The sequence below is a fragment of the Gymnoscopelus microlampas genome (genome assembly GCF_963454915.1).
Source record: "Gymnoscopelus microlampas genome assembly, chromosome: 19".
NCBI classification, from domain to species: Eukaryota; Metazoa; Chordata; class Actinopteri; order Myctophiformes; family Myctophidae; genus Gymnoscopelus; species Gymnoscopelus microlampas.
Genome location: NC_139956.1, coordinates 22,543,388 through 22,564,008, shown reverse-complemented (window position 1 = coordinate 22,564,008; position 20,621 = coordinate 22,543,388). Strand labels below are relative to the sequence as shown.

At 41.7% G+C, this 20,621-nt stretch overlaps 2 protein-coding genes across 4 annotated transcripts; one reads left to right on the top strand and one right to left on the bottom strand.

Annotated features, from left to right (window-relative positions):
* Positions 1-889: 889 nt before the first annotated feature.
* On the bottom strand, positions 890-14,273 carry LOC311035470 (placenta-specific gene 8 protein-like). Of its 3 annotated transcripts, none has more exons than XM_084043698.1 (4): positions 14,131-14,273; positions 13,085-13,241; positions 11,251-11,405; positions 890-2,362 (listed from the first exon to the last, which is right to left on the bottom strand). In XM_084043698.1, the coding sequence occupies exons 2-4, from the start codon at positions 13,215-13,217 to the stop codon at positions 2,189-2,191; spliced, it is 462 nt and encodes a 153-aa protein (XP_083899824.1). In that variant the 5' UTR covers positions 13,218-13,241; positions 14,131-14,273; the 3' UTR covers positions 890-2,188. The 3 variants fall into 3 exon arrangements, with proteins under 3 accessions (XP_083899824.1, XP_083899825.1, XP_083899826.1); XM_084043699.1 differs by having other exon boundaries at positions 13,091-13,241; XM_084043700.1 differs by having other exon boundaries at positions 13,085-13,207.
* LOC311035468 (mitochondrial import receptor subunit TOM34-like) lies at positions 5,200-6,608 on the top strand. Its single transcript, XM_084043696.1, has one exon. The coding sequence runs from the start codon at positions 5,293-5,295 to the stop codon at positions 6,352-6,354; it is 1,062 nt and encodes a 353-aa protein (XP_083899822.1). The 5' UTR covers positions 5,200-5,292; the 3' UTR covers positions 6,355-6,608.
* Positions 14,274-20,621: the final 6,348 nt, after the last annotated feature.

Genomic DNA, 20,621 nt, shown 5'->3' with positions numbered 1-20,621 from the left:
ATACTGTCTACTAAGAAGAAATACATTGGCTTGTAGAAGTCCTAAGGCCCATTGTTCCGAAGTACCCTTGGTCCGACGGCACACATTATAACTAAGCTTAACCCCACAAAAACTATGCCTAAACATAACCTCACACTATTGAACTATTGAGACGTCAAACTAATGGGCAGCCTCCGTAGAAGAATATCTTACACAATTCACCTACTTGACTTACTCCATAAATAATGTGAATAACACAAAACAAGAGTGTTGAGACAGGGCTTCATTAAACTGTGTAACTATGGGCAGCCTCCGTAGAAGAAAATCTTACACAATTCACCTACTCGACTTACTCCATAAATAATGTGAACACAAAACAAGAGTGTTGAGACAGGGCTTCATTAAACTGTAACTATATATATATATATATATATATATATATATATATATATATATATATATAATGTGTGTCTTAAAATGCCTTTTAGTTTTTGTTATGCATCACAGTCCACATGGACTTGTTGATCATGTACACGCAGACACCTATGACACCTACAGTAAGTAAAACATATTTTTTCTTGTGTAGCTGCCTATTGCAATATGTATCCATGGAGTATGTCCTGTACAGTAGGTGCATTGTGTATGACATTCTTCTTAAGCCAACCTATTTCTACTTAGTAGATAGTATGACAATGTTGGATCTATTACAAATGTATGATTAACTATGCACATTTCTGTATGGGTTGTGTATATTTCTATAACTGCTCCTAAACTGTCTTTTTCTGAGGCAGAGTAAACCACGCTCCAACTGATGTTCACTAGGGCTTTTATTTCTCCCAAGATGAGACAACGTGAAAAACTGTGAATTAAATGACATAAAACAAATAATATTTTTTAACCACAATGAATTATAAACATGAATTATGTCCTTGTTGACAGCCATGCATGCTGTATTCTTTTTAAATGTCCATGAAATGTCCACATAACAAATGAAATGTCCATTTTTTGTTGCATAAACACACACAACAAACAACAATAAGCATTGTACAGACCAACAAAATAAACAAGTAACATACCGTGTGCGCCTTCTGCCCAGTTATATTCAGGAGTGTTAGTACTTTTTATCGTTTTATATTTTCTTCTTGACACAGACAGAGCTCCTCACAGCTCTGAAACTTTGTTTGTTCAGATTACCAGCACCTAAACTCACGCATGTGAACCCAATGCTGCCATGATTGCTGTCACGTCACGTGATATCTGCTACAGCAGGCCACAACGCAGAGAACAGTGGAAGGCATATGTCTATATCACCATACTCCATACACATACAATACAGTATATAACCCAAAATAAACAATATTCACCTTTCATATTTTCAGACAAATAATAAAATCAAATACCACAAAATTCAACCACTCTCTGGAACAGCTACAATTTCTTTGTAGGCTTCTTGGTCACAATAATGGCTAATGGGAAGCTGAAGCTACTGACAATTTTGGGGGGAAAGGGTTAGGTACATAAACTATGTGGGCAATGTTGAAAATGGACAGTAGTATGGTCCTTTAATTTTGGATTGCTTTGAAATTATGATTTATAGGGGGAAAAAAATGTTTTCATTCATGGAATGTTGCATTAATATAAAACTCAAAAAGATGTTGGGAATGCCTACTGAATGGAATAGGATACCATTAACGATAATATGCTTTAATATGATGACACACCTCCATAAGAGTCAGTCACATTCACTTTTTTCTTCAACGGGAAGATGACAGGTGTGTCCTTTAACTATACACACATATATTGGCCTACGAAAAGAACATCTGAACACAGACTTACAATTTTTACAAAAGAAACAGAGAAATAGTGCAGTCCAAGCATTAGACATCAAATTAACACACTGGGGGAAGAAAATAAAAAATACAAATAACCTGACTGAACCACAAAAGCTTGTGGCAACTTCAATGATCCATTCTGGCCAAAATAAAATATATCTAAAATGACATTTATTATCATCATGAATTAAGACATTTCCATTGTGGGATACATTTTGTCCCAGGGTGTAAAAATCACTAGCTGGAGTTCATGCAAAACAGGGAGTGGCTACAGGAAGGGTGACTAAAGGGTGACTCTCCATGTGAGCTTATTATAGGAACACATGCCAACTTCTGAACAGCAGAAGTGTTTATTGCCAGCCCCCAAAAAACGGAGTCTAAATCAAGTGCGCCCCCTGCAGGGAGGTCAGAGCAGTGTACCTGACTGAAGAGGAGGATGACAGAGTGGAGTTGGCGTGGCTCGCTGCTCGTCTCTTCAGCTCACGAGAGATCTGGAGCCAAGACAGAGGATAGCAGCAGCAACCATAGAAACAGTCACTCCACACGCCTCCCTGGAACACACAGAAAGAGCTGTGAACATAGGTGGGAAAGGTGAACATAAAATGTAAGGCTGTGAGCGAGCCTGCGATCCATAAGTTTCCACCCAGGATTTGAACCCTGAGTGGAAGACCAAACTTCTACCGCTCTGTCACGACGGAACTCTGGGAACAGACTTGTAAAAGCCCCCCCCCCCCCCCAACAGTCAACACCACAACATTTATGTTGAACTGCAAGAGCACAACTACAGGGTACATGCATATGCATATGGCTACATTGAATGCCAACCCCATATTAACACACCTGCATCTCAACAGGATTTCTTTTTTTTTTGCAATTGCTTTTTGCTCTACCCTCTAAAGTCCTATAAGTAAACTAACAGGATAAACATGCACTTAAAAGTTTTTTTTTCACACATAGGCCTATTCACACATAGGCTCTGGCTTAGGGGCCCCCTGGACTCTTAGGCCCCTGGGCCTGGGCCCAGTAGGCCCATGCCACCCTTGGGAACCCCTGTTTGGTCAGGGGAGATATTGTACTTATGAGCTTTAGGCAGCACTACGTGTTACTCAGTAGGTGTCTGTGTCCTACCCGACACCAGGGTCTAAATTTTTCATGGACTAGTAGGGAGATCACTACTACTATAAATGTAGGCTACTATATTGTATAATATACAGTACTCTTTACCATAAAGATTGGTTAAATTACGTTTTAGCTACTGAAGAACAAACAAAATATACAAATCCCACACAACAATAAATTGAGCCAAAGGAATTTGGGGGAAATAAATGTTGTTTCTGATGTGCAAGAGCTCCCTCTTAGGACACAATGAATTTACTGCAGCAAAATCATCAAGGTGTTTTGATAATAATGATAGTAATATAATCTTATAACTACAATGTTATCTACAATGCTTGATCCTCAGTGTTAATTAATTTGAAAGCAGTCAAACCATATTTGACATTAGCAATAAATATATTTTCTGTTTCTACAAATCTACAACTCTACAAAGTCTTTTAGAATGTATAACCCTAATTTATATGTTATCAGAAATAGAATGTATCATAAATGAATAGGATTCTCTATACTTCCCAGCAGTGCTTGGGGGGGAAAAAACTAAAAGAACAAATAAACTAACACACGCGCGCACGCTCACACACACACGCTCACACGCGCACACACATACAGTATTTGCTTCACTGCAATCTGGAAACCCATTCAGATTAGCTTCAACCTACTGTACATGCCTCAAGATGTGCAGTATTGACAACAATCCACAGCCCACTCCACCTCCATAGGAGCCAGGAGAGAGGAGTCACCTGCTCTCTCCTGTGGCAGGCCTCCAGCTCCTGCCTCAGCCCACACCCAGTTCCTTTTCTTATCCTTCTCATCCTCCTCTCTGGTCCTGCTATAAGCATGCTGGGGACTTTCTGTTCACTGCACAAACCAGGCAGTGCTTATCAAACATTTTCACACCAAGGACCCTCAAATTAATATGTTGTTTGTCCACGGACCCCCATATGAACATATTTTGTGCCAGGGATCCCCATTCAAGATTTGTGTTGTTAAAATGTTTAAAAAATATATATACTGTATGTATTTAAAATATTGTTTTGAAAATAGCCGATCTACATGCTCACACTGTCACATTGCAATGAGTTGTGAGCTTGTAGATTGGCTATTTTAGAATAGTAGTCAATGTATCAAATGGGTTACAAATCTTAACCCATTTGATACATTTTAACTTGAAATGGTTAAACAGATTATTTTGCCCCTGGAACCGCCTCAAGGATCCCTGGGGGTCCCCGGTCCCCACTCCCCACTTTGAGAACCACAGGCATAAACAATCGACTGATATTCCTGTTGCACTGTTTTTGCGTTGTTTAGACCTGCCTTGCATTGGCCATGTGCAATGATCAGTGACTAAGAATGTGACGCCTGATCGTCTCTCCAGATCTGGGGTTAACTCTCGCATTACAAACCACAGCATGAGGGCTTGCTATGGACAAACACAGCTCTATGGGTGGTGGGAACACATTGTGTCTAAAGTTGTTGAATTCAAAAAAACATTGCTTTCATTTACTTGTAGTATCTCGTAGTATTTATCAAAAACAAGAGCAACAGTTGACGGTTCACAGAATGGCTTCATACCAACAAAGATCGCAACTTCCCTGTTTTGAGCCAACTCCCCCCCATACTGGTGGAAAATCCCCCATGGGACTTTTTATTTATTTAGAGTTGACATTAATGTTAAAGGACGACTTCACCCATGTTCAACCTATCTTCATAAACACGCCCATACCAGTGACATCATCGATGGGGGAATCCAAGCTAATAGAAACTGCAGGCTTTCTATTCCTGGAAAGTGATCTCACGTAAAAAAATAAAAAGGGAAATATTGTTTTTTTTTTTTAAACTGCCTAACGCTGATGTCACTGGTGTGCGGGTTTCTGAAGTGTCCACAGGCCTCCTATGAGACACAGACACAACAAAATGGTACCATTTTATCATGACTAATTAGTGAGGACCAATTATATGAAGGTAGGTGGACAATGGGTGAAGTCGTCCTTTAATCTATTCACTTAACCACTTTCAACCTGAGGTCACATGTTTGGAAATTTTCACTTATGCCCAAATTAGATACACCAGGTTGAAAGTGGTTAACTTTGCATTAACAATACAGTATATAGATTATTACCCAGGGATTTGTCATTGCCATGAGTTTGTCCGTCAGTGTGTGTGTGTGTGTGTGTGTGTGTGTGTGTGTGTGTGTGTGTGTGTGTCCGTCCGTCTGTGAACACCTAACATTGGTCAAGCTTCACGTGACAGTATCGATATGCACATCACTAGAGCGAACTAGAACTAGTACCCTGCAGAGACAGAGCAGATCATCCATGTGCTTTTCCAGTATGGTGACACATGAACAGAGGACACGGCAGCACTGATGACAGGACGACAACGACCCGTAGATTGGAATAACTTCGCAGCTCTCACGCAAGGTTTTGGTTTAAACCTCGAAGAGGTGATACACGTCCCCACAGCCGCTGTTCAGTATCGGAGAGACATGCCACAGAAACGCAAGTCTCAGGCGTGGAAGGAGCTGAAACAGGCTGGTAATGAACGTTTTAAGACGGGCCAGTATGGAGAGGCCACTGAGCTATACAGCCAGGCTATCAAAGAACTGGAGAAGACGGGTAAAGGTAAGAGTCCAGAGGATCTGAGTGTTGTCTATTCTAACAGAGCAGCCAGCTACCTGAAGGATGGCAACTGTGCACAATGCATCCAGGACTGCAACACGTCTCTGGACTTAGTTCCGTTCAGTGTAAAATCTCTCCTGCGCCGAGCAGCGGCCTACGAGGCTCTAGAGCGCTACCGTCTGGCCTACGTAGACTATAAAACCGCCCTGGCGGTGGACAACAACATACCGTCCGCACACGACGGCACCAGCAGGATGACCAAGGTTCTGATGGAGATGGACGGACTATCATGGAGGGAGAAGCTTCCGGCCATCCCCACTGTCTCGCTGACGCTGAGACAAGCGATGCTGAATGCTGCTAGCTCTCATGGTAAAGCTAACGCTGCTAACACACAGAACGGAGGAACCAGGGAAACGCACAACACAGCAGCAGCTCCCAGTGAGCAAGACGTGAAGAAGGGTCAAATGCTGAAGGAGGAGGGCAACGCTCTGGTGAAGAAAGGAGAACATCAGAAAGCTATCGACAAATACACACAGAGTCTGAAACACAACCCCGCAGAGATTACCACATACACCAACAGGGCACTGTGCTACCTGTCATTGAAACAGTCCAAGGAGGCAGTGCGGGACTGTGACCAGGCTCTGTTGTTTGACAGCTGTAACATCAAGGCTCTGTACAGGAGGGCTCAGGCTCACAGGCAGCTGAAGGACAACAAGGCCTGCGAGGATGACCTCAACCGCCTCCTGAAGGTGGAGCCAAAGAACACAGCCGCCCTCAATCTGCTGCAGGAAGTACAGAAGAAGAAGTGACACGATCACACTGCCAGGAAGTGTGTGTGGGAATGGGATGGGGGGTGGGGGGGGTGATGTCATGTCATAGGAGAGTCGAGACAAGACTGTCAGATCATCGGGAGCAGCGGTGACACGATTCAACCAATTACAAACAAGACTGAGGGTTGGTTCTCACAAAAACATCTTCGATCTATGTATCACTTATTGTCTGTTCTGCCTGGTTCAGTTCCTTTTCTCTACTGCAGTGGTTCTCCGGCTTTTTAATTTCAGGGACCCCCGTAACTTTTGATAGAGTGCAGATGGAACCGAATGGACCCTTTAGAGTTCCAGACCTGTGGGGGACCCTGAGGGTCTCTGCCTGGACCCTACTTTGAGAACCACTGCTCTAACTAGTTGGCTGGTATGTTTGCAAGGCATTATTTAAAGGCATGATATGTAACGTTGCCCTGTGTTTTATTACATAACAAAACAATAAATACATTTTTAACGTGGGCCCTGATCCAGAAAAAGTTGAGAATCACTGCCATAGGATGTGTTCAGACTAGCAGCCCAAATCCAATTTATATGTCGTTGTGCGCTGAAAATAGTACATCTATCCTCCTGGCTATTTTCGGCACGTGACTGTCGCACGTTGACGTATAAACCAGGCTTATGTCGTAAACCACAGCAACCGATGCAGATGGGTGGATCACTGTTTCTCAACCTGGGGTCCGGGCACCACCAGGGGTCCAAATGGACCTTTGCGGGTCTGTAACTCTTGAGTGTACAAATGGAACCACGGGTCCATTTGGTTCCATTTGTAGACACCCTGAGTTAAATTAACACAGAGGATTTTACAGTGTAGATTGGGATCCCAGAGATGGATAATTTAAAAAGAAAATGGTATCAAATGGGGGTCCGAGACCTAGTGCATATCAAACTGGGGGTCCTTGAAATGAAAGAAAGTTAAGAATCACTTGTCTAAATACACAAATCCGATTTGATCACTTATTACTCTCCGCCAGGAGAGTATTGTTATCACTGCGTTTTCACTTTCTAAACATGACACACCGATTGGTCAAGCCTCACGTGACACGTGAAATACTGTGATCTGATTGGCTAGTGACGCCACCGGGCCTATATATACATGGCATCACTCTGACAGTGTCTCCGCCACTGTCAGAGTGAGGTAAGACGGGAACCATGAAATGTCTGCATGGCTGATACATAATTGGCAGATAGGACAGATAGGACATTTATATAGACAGGAGGGATATGACATAGGACACTTATACAGACAGGAGGGATAGGACACTCACACAGACAGAACGGAAGAGGACACTTACCCAGACAGGTTGGATAGGACACTTACATATACAAGAGGGATAGCGACCTATAAATACATGTGTCACTGTGATAAGCCAGATTCCAATACCGAAAATCCGGCCACTAGCTCACTCCCAGACCTTCGAACCGGAAGTAGTCAAGTAGTCGCGGTCCAATTGTTCCTATCTGTCTTATTGGACAGATAGGACAGATAGGACACTTATATAGACAGGAGGGATATGACACTTACATAGACAGGACGGATAGGACAGGAGGGATAGGACACTTACACAGAATGAACGGAAGAGGACACTTACCCAGACAGGATGGATAGGACACTTACATATACAAGAGGGATAGCGACCTTCGCGACCTTCGAACCAACACAAGTCTTCTGGCGGAGAGTTGTGCTCCGAGGAGCACTTTTTCTAGTTATTTATGTTATTACATAACCGTGTGGATAGTCAGTCCTAAATATATGAGAAACAAATCATAGGATTTGCCTGCAATTCTGAACAAAGCCATAATGCATCAGTGTCAATGCACCAGCATTTGGCATCTGTAGTTGGTCATTTCCTAGCCTGGTATCCAGCCTGCTTCGCTACGTTCGGCGGACTTTTTTTTCTCTCTTCGCTTCTCAGTCTGGAATGCACCCCATTGACTCGTTTTGCAGAACTACACTGGAACTATGTTACGTTAGGCAACATAGTTGCTGATTGGATGTTGTTCAAACGAATGACGAATCACAACGATCACACTGTTTTTTTTTGTCCCGCCCCGCACCACAGACCAATCAGAAGCCACGGCACGACTCGAAACGTTTGTCATGTCCCGCCTCCCTTGGAGATAGGAGGCATTCCAGACTGATAAGCGGAGAGAGAGAAAAAAGTCCGCCGAACGTAGCGAATCAGGCTGGATCCCAGGCTAGTCATTTCCTACTTCGAACCGTTTTTGAGAGAATTATGTTATTTTAGATGTGGCAATACACATTCTAGAAGTGTAGCTCCTGTGTCATGTTATGGATGTACGTTTACGGGCCGTGTCCACAGAAAGTGTGACAAAAATAAATAACTAAACTGAATATGAAACAATTTACCCAAACTGAATTAAATGCAACTGTATGCAGCTGCAAGGCGATACAATTATGTCGTCTTTTTTCTTTTCATCGTTGTACTCTTTGTGCTGCCTCTCCTTGATTTTGATTGTTTGGTCAAGCGACATTGATTGAAGTGACAGTAAGGTACAAATTTCCATAGCTGCCCTTACCCAGTGGTCAACCAATTTCAAAGTCATGAGGGTGAATAGTTAAAGTTAACCTTGCCCCCTAACAACTAACGTTACATTAAACGGGTTGATGACACCGTTAGCCTATGCTAGCCAACCAACAGCCGACAGAGTTTGACCTCAGGGTTTGTGTCTCGTCTGCTAGCATCATGGCATGATGCCGTCTATATTCCTTATTTGGTTATGGCAAAAACCGTCCACCCAGTGTCCTCTGAATGTTCAACAATTATAAAGCAAAAACCAAGGGACAGAGTCTGTGCTCGCATGGAGTGTTTATTGATGCCTGCAACGTTCGAACATATCAACCACTGCTGTGCTCAAACTTCCTGTCATCTGTGTTATTAGCACAAGTAGCGTAGCAGAAATAACGATAAACGTGGACTTGTCATGGTTGTGATAAACAATTCAACGTCAGGCGGTGAATGACCGCATTGTCACACACAGTGTGACAATTTTCCAGCGCCAAATAAAAAAAGAGAGGCTGGCAGATCAAAAAAGTATTTCTGTGAGAACGGCCCTGAAGAAAGCCTGTTTTAGAATTTTGCAGAGGGATAGGTTGTTTTTTCCCAGCATTTTGTTTAGATTTTCACGAGTCAGTCGCCACCTTTCAGCCGAACGGTTTCAGTGAGAACCTGTGAACCCAAACACTCGTTTTCATTGTGTCTTTTGAGTTGTGTCCTTGAAGTCTTTCCTACAGTGCCTGTCACCAGCTTTACAGCTGCTCTTTTGAAGACACAGCAGTGACTACCTTCTTAACCACATTGACTCTGGCGGAACTATTTTGGGGGAGAAATTCTCAAAGATCGCTTATGCGTAATATATACTAGCCGTACTTCGGTGTTGTGCAGCAATAATAGCAGATTTACAAATCACAACGCGTCACATCCGAGCTGGTAGATCGGATATTTTCATTGTGGCTAACAGACGGCAGAACTTAAGTGAAACCAGAGCTATTGAGAGAGAGATTTACAACGCCGCTATTAGACATCTCTTGTAAACGGAGAATAATCATGCAATATTAAATCATTCTTTGGCAAAAATAATGCACAGTTTGATTTGGAATTTGTTTTGGTGTGCTCAAAGATAAAAGTTTCAAAGAGTGTCATTACTCAATAGCTCTGGGTGACACTACATACTGTTGGCTTCTGATTTAGTCACTGCTATGTGGCTGCAGAATGCATATCATTATTATTTCCTCATGCAGTTCCTGGTTCACGTTATGTTTATGTTTTTTGTGTCAGAGTTTCTTCTTTATTCATGTTTGGACTCAAGTTTGTGTGTGTCATTTATCCTTGTTGGCTAAACTCAGCTCAGCTGTTGTGTACTGTACCGACCGAGCCACCCACCCATCATTTGCGTGTGAAACTGAACTGAATGTAACTTTATCATTTTATTCTATTTTATTATGTCATTTATTGGGGTTCCTAGTTTGACGTTCACATGCAAATGAAGGAACTGAGTGTCATAATCTTCTAAAACAGCCGTATGACATACGACGACCCAAAACAATGCTGTTCTGTGTGTTTCTGCTTGCCTAAAAATTGTCAACAAGACATCTAGGAGAAATGATTTAAAATTAAGCTGTTTAACCACGATGTCTGTGAAATAAAGATGTTATTCCATAAAAAAGAAAAAAAAAGCTTCACGTGACATCACAATATGTAATATAAATAGGTAAAACAGAATTAATCAGGAACAGTTTTACCACCAGGGAGCACATTTTCTAGTTTATACTGTACTCATGGCCTATATTTATGCACTATGAAATATACAGTAACATTTTATCAGCACTTTAACCATTTATTATATGTCTGATATCAGAAGTCCTTGCCTTCCCTCAGTTGGCATGACAAGGCCTGGGTGATAATTTTCACATACTGTATTGTTAATCACTTTCGACCCGATGTCCCTACTTTGGGCATGTAATTATAGGCGGAAATTTCCAATACAGTCCCAAAATGTTCAAAGATTTTCAAAAGTTTCAAAAGTAGCAGATCTACAAGCTCACAACGTGTCACAATGTGATGCATTTTGTAGCCTGCTATTTTCGCAGTTCAGCATAAGCGGTTAAAGCAAGTGTTTTGGAGGCCAGGCCTATCCTTTAGGTTCACCATTTACCACCTATTGTATTTTCCTTTTTGCATGCACTGACAGCAGAATGTTTTTAACAGAGTGAACCACTTGAACCCAGCATCTTGAACCCAGCATCCATATAGAGAGAAAATTAGCCAAAAATAGCAGATCTTAGATCTTAGTTTTTTAAGTGTTAGAGGGTTCAAGTGGTTAGCAATCTTTGTTGATCTCTGTTGCATACGGGTGTGTTACCTCGATGCCGTAGCGCTCCCTGACAGTGGCCCTCACAGCTAGGGAGGCAGGCGGCACACAGCCCATGCAGTCCAGCAGTGGCAGGCAGGGGCAGACGCCCGCTGCACTGGTCACCTTACAGGTGAACACTGGGAGGCAGCACAGAGCCAAGCAACCTGGAATGAACACACACACACACACACACACACACACACACACACACACACACACACACACACACACACACACACACACACACACACACACACACACACACACACACACACACACACACACACACACACACACACACACACACACACACACACACACACACACACACACACACACACACAAGGCCAAGCCGAGGTGAGGTTTGGAGATAAGCAGAGCGTACAAGCGACTTAGGGCTTGTTTTTCTGTAAAGTCGCTTATAAATATTGTTAGTTGTGGGTTGCGTTTTTTTTAGGACTTGTTTCTAAAGTGTAGTTGCTTATTTTGGGCTTGCTGTCTAATGTTGTTTAAACCAGTGGTTCTCAAACATTTTCATGTCAAGGACCCCCAAATTAATATGTATTTGTCTGCAGACCCCCAGCTGAAAATATTCAATGCCAGGGACCCATACAAGATTTGTGTATAGTTAAAATATTTCAAAAATATTCCAATTTTCAATTTCTTTATATAAAATAGCCACTGTATATTAGGTTTAAAGGGCTCATGACGAACATACATACACCAGAATTCACAAATATAACCTGGTTATACAGTATGTGGGTCAGTCATGTGTCATATAAATATGTGTTTACAACCCTGTGTCTGTCCTGGTGCCCTGTAGTATGAAGAAACTATGAACCATGAACTACTGCTATGACCAAAATGCATTTTTTTTATGACTCACTTCAAGTCTCACTTGTTTTGCAAAGTTTGTGCCATATGACACATCCAATATGGTGCTGTGTCTCATAGGTGTAATGGAAGTTGGCCCTCTGTTCAACTGTAATTACAGTTTCAATAATATAAAGGATATGAGGGCATCTAGTAATATCACTGTTTGAACCGCCCTAAAACTCACTTGGACAAAGTTCTTATTTTTAACTACTTAAGCGCTATTTTATACAACGTCATACAGGGGTGTCAAACCCGCCGATCTAGAAGCTCACAATGTGTTGCTATCCAACACGTACTGTAAGCTTTTAGATCGGCTATTTTGAACATTTTTGATTATAATGCCCATACACCAGATGGATAGTGGTAATTCCAAGGAAGTGTGGTGTTTGACAGAGAGACAAGTGAGTCATACCAAAAAGGCATTTTGTTCACAGCAGTAGTTCAATACAATAATCCTGAAGTCAAGAAATAAGTAATGCAAGATTGTATGTTATTAACATACACTCATGCACAGGCGAGCACAGAGGAGCGTTCAAAAAATAGGATTTTGGTTTTGTTCAATTGATGAACAAAAATAGCCGATCTACAAGCTCACAACGTGTCGCAGCAAAGAGATTTGGTGTATAGGGGAGAAAAAGCGGTATACAGATGCGCTCCCCCACTTCAAAAAGTAGCACTACCGCCTGCTCATGCATTACCTGTACATTGAGGGAAATAAACGTATGTTAAACCATGTCGGCTCAGGAACACATGACTGTCTGTTGTCTGTGGTGAGACACTTACCCTGCGTTTTAACAGCGGGCAATACTGGGCGATTATCGGGCGATATTGCCCAAAATATAAAGAAAGTCTATGAGAGCCGGCGATCGGGCGAAGCCGGGCGATATCGTCCAAAAGATGGATTTTCTTTATCTTTTTGGGCGATATCGCCCGGCATCGCCCAGAGTTGCCCGCTGTTAAAACGCACCGTTACAGTCTCCCATGTCTTGCCAGCAGTCACACAGTCCCGTGCTCCACTCTCCTGGTGCTCTGCTTCTTCCTGGCTGGGACATCACTACCTGGGACTCCTGGCTCATAATTGGGTTCATTACTGTCGCCATGCAGGGCAGAGAAAGTAGAGACACCTAAGAATTTAGAACATCATTTTTTTTGATTGCACACACAAAGGGCGAATTAAAAAGAATATTGAGGTAATATTATAACGTCACACCTTTGTAAGGCCTTTGGTTTGCTTGTAGTGAAGCTTTTAATAAATGAAAATAAAACAGAATATACAGTATTGTCCTGTTTGTATCGTTCAAGGTGGTTGCGTGCTGTAGCTATGAATAGTCTCTGACAATTTTGGCAAATCAGAGAGGAGTGGATGACTCAAAGTCGTACCTAATAGGATAGGATAGGAGGATAGGATAGACTTGTCCCTGGGAGGAATTTGTCATGGACACGCACATGATCAGTAACTGCTGTTAAGAATACAATGACAACAACATACAGTATTGCACAGTCTGCCAATAAATCGCACAGTGCCCATTGAACGACGCTCTATAACCAACACAGTAATACAACAACACAGTGTGCATGAAGATCAACATAAAATCATCATAAAAAATTCATAAGACACGATAAGACACGATATCTTGTCACAGCTATATCATCTATGTATAGTAACTTGAGCCGGCTTCGCAATGTGACATGGGCATTTCTCCCTTGGTTGCAGGGTGACACATCCATGCACCCACGAGCTGAAGAGACGACATGTCAGAGAAAAGCACTCAGGTTGAAATAGAATCTCATTAAGAGAATCATCAGTTGCTTATGATTTCTTATATACCATCTCTCAACAAGACAAAACCTTCCGCCATGCAAGCCTGTCCCTCTAGTTACAGTACATGCATGAGCCTAATGATATGCCTTAAGGAATTATTCATGTTGCCTTACGAGGTGGGGCCAAGTCCCCTGTACATATATTTACTGGGTGGAGACATGTTATGACACACGACACAATAGCAGACTTACCTGTTAAAGTGAGGTGTTGTGTTCAGTAACCAAAGGCCTTGTTTTAATATTCGGGGATATCCTGGACTGGTATGAAGCTTCTGCTTCTCCTTTTCTCTGGTGTTTTCTCACTTTCCAGCCTTCTCAACTGGACATGAGTTGTGTGTGCGTTCCTACCTGTGATGTTTTGGTGTAAACACACACACACACACACACACACACACACACACACACACACACACACACACACACACACACACACACACACACACACACACACACACACACACACACACACACACACACACACACACACACACACACACACACACACACACACACACACACACACACACACACACACACAAAACAATGAATCCAGTGCATAATAGTGAAGCCTTAAAATAATCATACTGTAGTGGTTAAAGCAAGACTGTACCACTTAACGACATAAGTCTGTGGCCCCTAATTTTTCTTCTGAATTAAACAATAACATATAACATCGTTGCTTTCCGGCAGAAACCTTGTATCTCCATATTTCTTTTTATGTTTTTTCCCTAAATGAATGCCCTACTTCGTCATACAAAATTGTCACACAAAAGCAGTGAAAATAGCAGATCTATATGCTCACAACTTGTTTTATTAAAATGAAATAGTAATAAAAAAGGAACATAAAAGGTTTTCACCTGACACCAACGACACACATCTACAGTAACTGTCCCTGAGTTCTAAATACTGTTAGTGCTTACTTGTCTTAGACAGAGAGTCACTGTCTGCTCTACTGAGTCAGCTAATATGCTGACATTCTGCTTACAGTAAACGTTCTTCTGAGGTCTGAACAGGATTGTTATCTGCTTTTAGGTTGACCTCAACACCAGGCAGTGATGCTAAAAATAATGCTGACTATGCATCTAATGCATGTAGTGTTATTAGCTTTAAAATATAGGAACCCAAAGGAAACAAGACCGCAAAGACCTTTTTGGTGTTATCCTTTTAGACAAAGTTTTTGACTGTACTCTTGCTGTTTTACATTTCTGTCTAATAAAATATTCAATCAATCAGTTGTTTTCAGCAAGCTACAGTACACTGGGTTTAGGAGAAGTGTCTGTCTGTCTGTCTGTCTCTCTCAAGTGTATGTGTCAGGTACTTTATGTTCGGCCTCACTGGCAGAAAACCTTTGCTTATATGTCATTTTCAATTAAGTTAGAGCATAAGGAAAGCATACAGCAACTAGAAAAAGTGCTCCTCGGAGCACAGGTCTCTGCCAGGTCAGGTACGTTATTCTGGCCTTCTGGTGGCGCAATAATAGGCTTATGTGAAAAGGGTGCCATTTATTCTTAGGTCTTTCACGGCAATCAGACAATGCATTCATGATTTGAGGCATTTTGTTCCAAAAATGTGTTTTGCTAAATTAGACCTGCTCGTGGCGCTATAACAGGCCAATGTGAAAAGGGTGGCATCTCTTCCTCGGCCTAGTGGGAATGTGCGTGTGAAATTCCACGGAAATCGCAAGCTGCGTGCATAGTTTGAGGCTTTTTGTTCAAAACGGACCAATCCTGTAAACTTTGGAAGCCAACCATAGGCAATGAGGATGGAATATGGGAAATCGGACAGATCCGTGTTGATCACATGACTATGACTATAGAGATACTGTGTACCGATTTGCATGAAGTTTGGATAAAATCTGTAGGGGTAGTGTAAAAAAATGTGTTTTGCACAAATCGGCCTCCTGGTGGCGCTATAACAGGCCCATGTGAAAAAATTGGGGCAGAGGTTCTGAATTGGCATCCAGGGAGTGTGTGTGCACAGTTTGGGAGCGAACGGGCCAACGGTGCCAGAGATTAGCTGGTAACACACAGACAGGACGGACGGACGGACGGACGGACACACACGGACGGACGGACGGACGGGGTGGAAAACATACTCTCTCGCCATGCCTTTCGGCCTGGCGGAGACAATAAGAGAAATGGTTTAGTCATGAACCTTGCGTAGAGTTCATCACCATCTTCCACCGTTCCATAGGCAGAGTCAAGTAGTTCAAGATAGGCAGAGGGTTGAGCCTGAGGCCCTAGATGCTTGATTAACTCCGCAGCAGGTGGAAGGAGACTGTCGAGTATGCGGTGTGTGCACTGCAAGTCAGAAACGTTAGGATCTTTCATAAGGACTTTAACGCTTGCACGCCAGGTGTCATAATCTGCTTCATTGTTGGGTCGAGGGTTTTTCCCTGAAAATGCTCGAAGTCTACTTGCAGTGAAGTGTGATGAGGTTTCACTACTGCGAACGACATGTTCGACCACCACTCGTTGCACGTTGGGTGGATTTAAATCAATTGTGGGCGGTAATCTGCCCTGAGCCGCAGCTGATGTAGCTGACATTGAGTCGTCAGGTTTTTAGTTGCTGCATAATGAGGGGATTCAAGGACTGGAGGATTAGAAGGGAGTGAACTTTGAGAAGACAATGGATCAACTGGTACTGGTTGTTCTGTGGAGATGAATTGCCTCTGATCAGAGGAAGAGGGGGGAGGGGGAGGAGTGAAAGACAACGTAAGACTCTCCAGTTCTTCTTTTAGCATTTGCGCCAGAGAATTTCCACTCAGGCTGGCAATTGCACACAGCTCGTCCATGTATGTTTTGGTAGCATTAACACGGGCATTTAGCGTATAAACAGTTGCCAAACTCTGTATTTCGTAACCAGTATTTGCAAGAGTGGAACTATTAAGCTTAAGCGGCAGCAAGGGCTCTAATGTTTCCATGGCAGTGCCACTTTTGAACTCTGCTATACAGTGTTGGTGAAAATCAGATTTTTTGTCATCAATGGGGATGAGTCGATTAATTTCACCATATTTCTGAAGATAAGTATCGACTTCATCATCAGCAGATGTGCCTGTTAGTCCACTAACTATTACAGAGTTGGGGATTTTGATCGATTCTTTCATTACAATTTCCATGTTGCCTGACTTTTGTTCAGATACCAGATTTTGAATGTAAACAGTTATAGATCAGTGATAACCAAATAAGTCTGACAATTAAGCATCTAACACAGCTCCTGGCTAGCTCGCCAAATGTAGTGCTCACTTGTGCCACTAGTCGGTGAGTGACACTTCTAGTTATAATTTATAGTACCCAAGGCACTATAGTGTAATCTGGGCTAGTAGGTTTAGTGTAGGTTCGACTGCTGGAGCTGTGGGGAATACTTAAAGGACTTAAGACACACAAAATGTTAACTGATTGCCGGCTATTTATATAGAAAAATGATAAACATAAAAGAAACAAACATGTAAACATCAACAATGGGGAAATACAAATACTTTTGGTACCAAACACTGTGGCAATTGCTTGGCCACTTCACATATCACTGTGTCTCTCTAATTTGGGTGCACCCTTCTAACCTGAACCTTCAGTTGTCAACATCAAATTCAAGCTTGTTCTGTTCCAGTTCAATCAACTAACAGAAATCAAAATAGGACAATTGTGTCATACAACCATAAACATCTATGAGGGGCCGTTTAGGCCAAAAATAATGAAACACTTTCACACACGCTAACGAGACAGTCTTATACTTACTACTGAAATGCTTATACATTCAATTTTGAGACACTTTCACACACGCTGATGAGACACTCTTACATATACTACTGAAATGATATACGTTCAATATTGAAACACTTGCACACTCACTACTGAAACACTCTCACATACATACATACTTTGTAAATCGATGCACGTTCATATATGAAACTTTATACATACTCATCTGAACACTTACGCATACATATGAGAAACAAATACACATACATATATACTTCTGTGTCATATACACATGCATATGAAATGCTTGCACGCATAAAAGTTAAACATTTATACATTTATATCTGAAACACTCACACATACACATATGAAAAGGCTGCATGCATATTGCTGAACACTTGTACATTTACAACTGAATTTCTTGTATATTATTACAAACTAAAATGAAAACTTTAGTTGCATGTGCAAGCCTTTCACATGTATTCATACGAGTAATTTCAGTAGTATGTATAAATAAATTCAATAATATACATACACATAATTTCAGTGATATGTATAAGTGAGTTCGGTATAATGTATAAAAGAGTTTCACATGTATTCATACAAGTGATTTCAGTAGTATGTATAAATGATTTCAATAACATACATACACATAATTTCATTATAATGTATACAAGAGTTTTACATGTATTCATACAAGTGATTTCAGTAGTATGTATAAATGATTTCGATAGTATATATACATAATTTCAATAGCATGTATAGATCATTTCACTATTATGTATACAATAATTTCACATGTACGCATACAAGAAATCTCAGTAGCATACGGAAGTGGTTTCAAGGTGACCCTTGTGACCCCAGTAGTACAGCAGCTTAATGGAAAATTACAAAAGAATCGTTCCCTTTGTGATGCAAGCATGTAATTTGGCACAGATACTCTCTAAGGGCCACTCTTATGGAAAAGGGCGCTCGCCACTAAAAAATCCAAGATGGCGCCCATTCTTTTCAAGATGGCCGCTACCTTAGCAGAGAAGATAGTGATATAATCTTTCAGGTTGTGATACAAGGATGAAATTTGGCAAACATACTTTGTAAGGGTCACTCTTATGGAAAAAGTAACTGGCCGATCAAAAATCCAAGATGGCGACGATTTTTTTCAAGATGGCCACCAGCTTAGCGGAGCAGGTAGTGATATAATCTTTCAGGTTATGATACAAGGATGAAATTTGGCACACATACTCTATAAGAGCCACTCTTATGGAAAAAGGCGCTGGCCACTCAAAAATTCAAGATGGCGACCATTTTTTTCAAGACACTTTAGCTGAGCAGATAGTGATATAATCTTTCAGGTTGTGATACAAGAATGAAATTTGGCACAAATACTTTGTAAGGGCCACTCTTATGGAAAAAAAGCAGTGGCTGATCAAAAATCCAGGATGGCAACCATTTTTTAAGATGGCTGCCACCTTAGCGGAGCAGTAGTGATATAATCTTTCAGGTTGTGATACAAGGATGACATTTGGCACACATACTCTGTAAGGGCCACTCTTATGGAAAAAGGGGCTGGCCACTAAAAATCCAAGATGGCAACCATTTTTTAAGATGGCTGCCACCTTAGCAGAGCAGATAGTGATATAATCTTTCAGGTTGCGATACAAGGATAAAATTTGTTACACATACTTTGTAAGGGCCACTCTTATGGAAAAAGACGCTGGCCACTTAAAAATCCAATATGGCAACCATTTTTAAGATGGCTGCCACCTTACCGGAGCAGATAGTGATATAATCTTTTAGGTTGTGATACAAGGATGAAACTTGGCACAAATACTCTTCAAGGTCCACTCTTATGAAAAGGAGAGCTGACCACCCCAAAAAATCAACATGGCCGCCAGTCAAGGTGACTTCCAGGAGTTGTACCACTGTCTTACAGTATATAGCTTATTATAATAGAGTGAATGTCATTGAGCAACCAGGGCACAATTGTGGCATCACTGCTGTGTAACTCAATGTCAGCTAATCTAGTTTTACTAGTACTGTAGTAATAGTATAGCTTATCAGTGTCCCAAATGCTAGTTTTACTAATACTGTAGTAATAGTATAGCTTATCAGTGTCCCAAATGCTAGTTTTACTAATACTGTAGTAATAGTATAGCTTATCAGTGTCCCAAATGCTGTCTAACAGCTCTGGTCAATTAGCTAGTAATAGTTAGTAGATGTAGTTAGATACCCGTGCCTGAATTGACAGGGTGTGCCAGCACGGAAGAGCCGAGCCAAGGGTAAGCGGGGCTATTCATAACTTGTATCTATACTTATCCGGAAGGTGTATAGATCACATGGGACTTAAATGGCACTGGATGAATGATCGGGCTAGGTGCTAGGTGTGTTGGTGTTTTGCTCTACTGCACAACAACCAGCCTGAAATATGGTCTCTCTCCAACATCATCCCAGTGCCTACAGTTGGAGACCTCTCAAAGCCTGACAACTACAGAGGCATCAGCCTGACATGTATCACCGCAAAGGTGTACAACAGAATGATACTAAACAGGATTCGGCAGGCCATCGACCCTCACCTGAGAGAGAACCAAAATGGCTTTCTGGAGGGGAGAAGTACGTAACCCAGATCTTGGCCCTAAGGAGATTGATAGAGGAGGTGAAGAAGGATAACCTGACTGCTGTACTATGCCTCAGAGACTTTAAAAAACGCATTTGATTCCATCCACAGAGGCACCTGAACGATTATATCACTACCTGCTCCGCTAAGGTGGCAGCCATCTTAAAAAATGGTTGCCATCTTGGATTTTTTTGTGGCCAGCCCCTTTTTCCATAGGAGTTGCCCTTATAGGGTATGTGTGCCAAATTTCATCCTTGTATCACAACCTGAAAGATTATATCACTATATGCTCCACTAAGGTGGCAGCCATCTTCAAAAATGGTTGCCATCTTGGATTTTTAGTGGCCAGCCCCTTTTTCCATAAGAGTGAC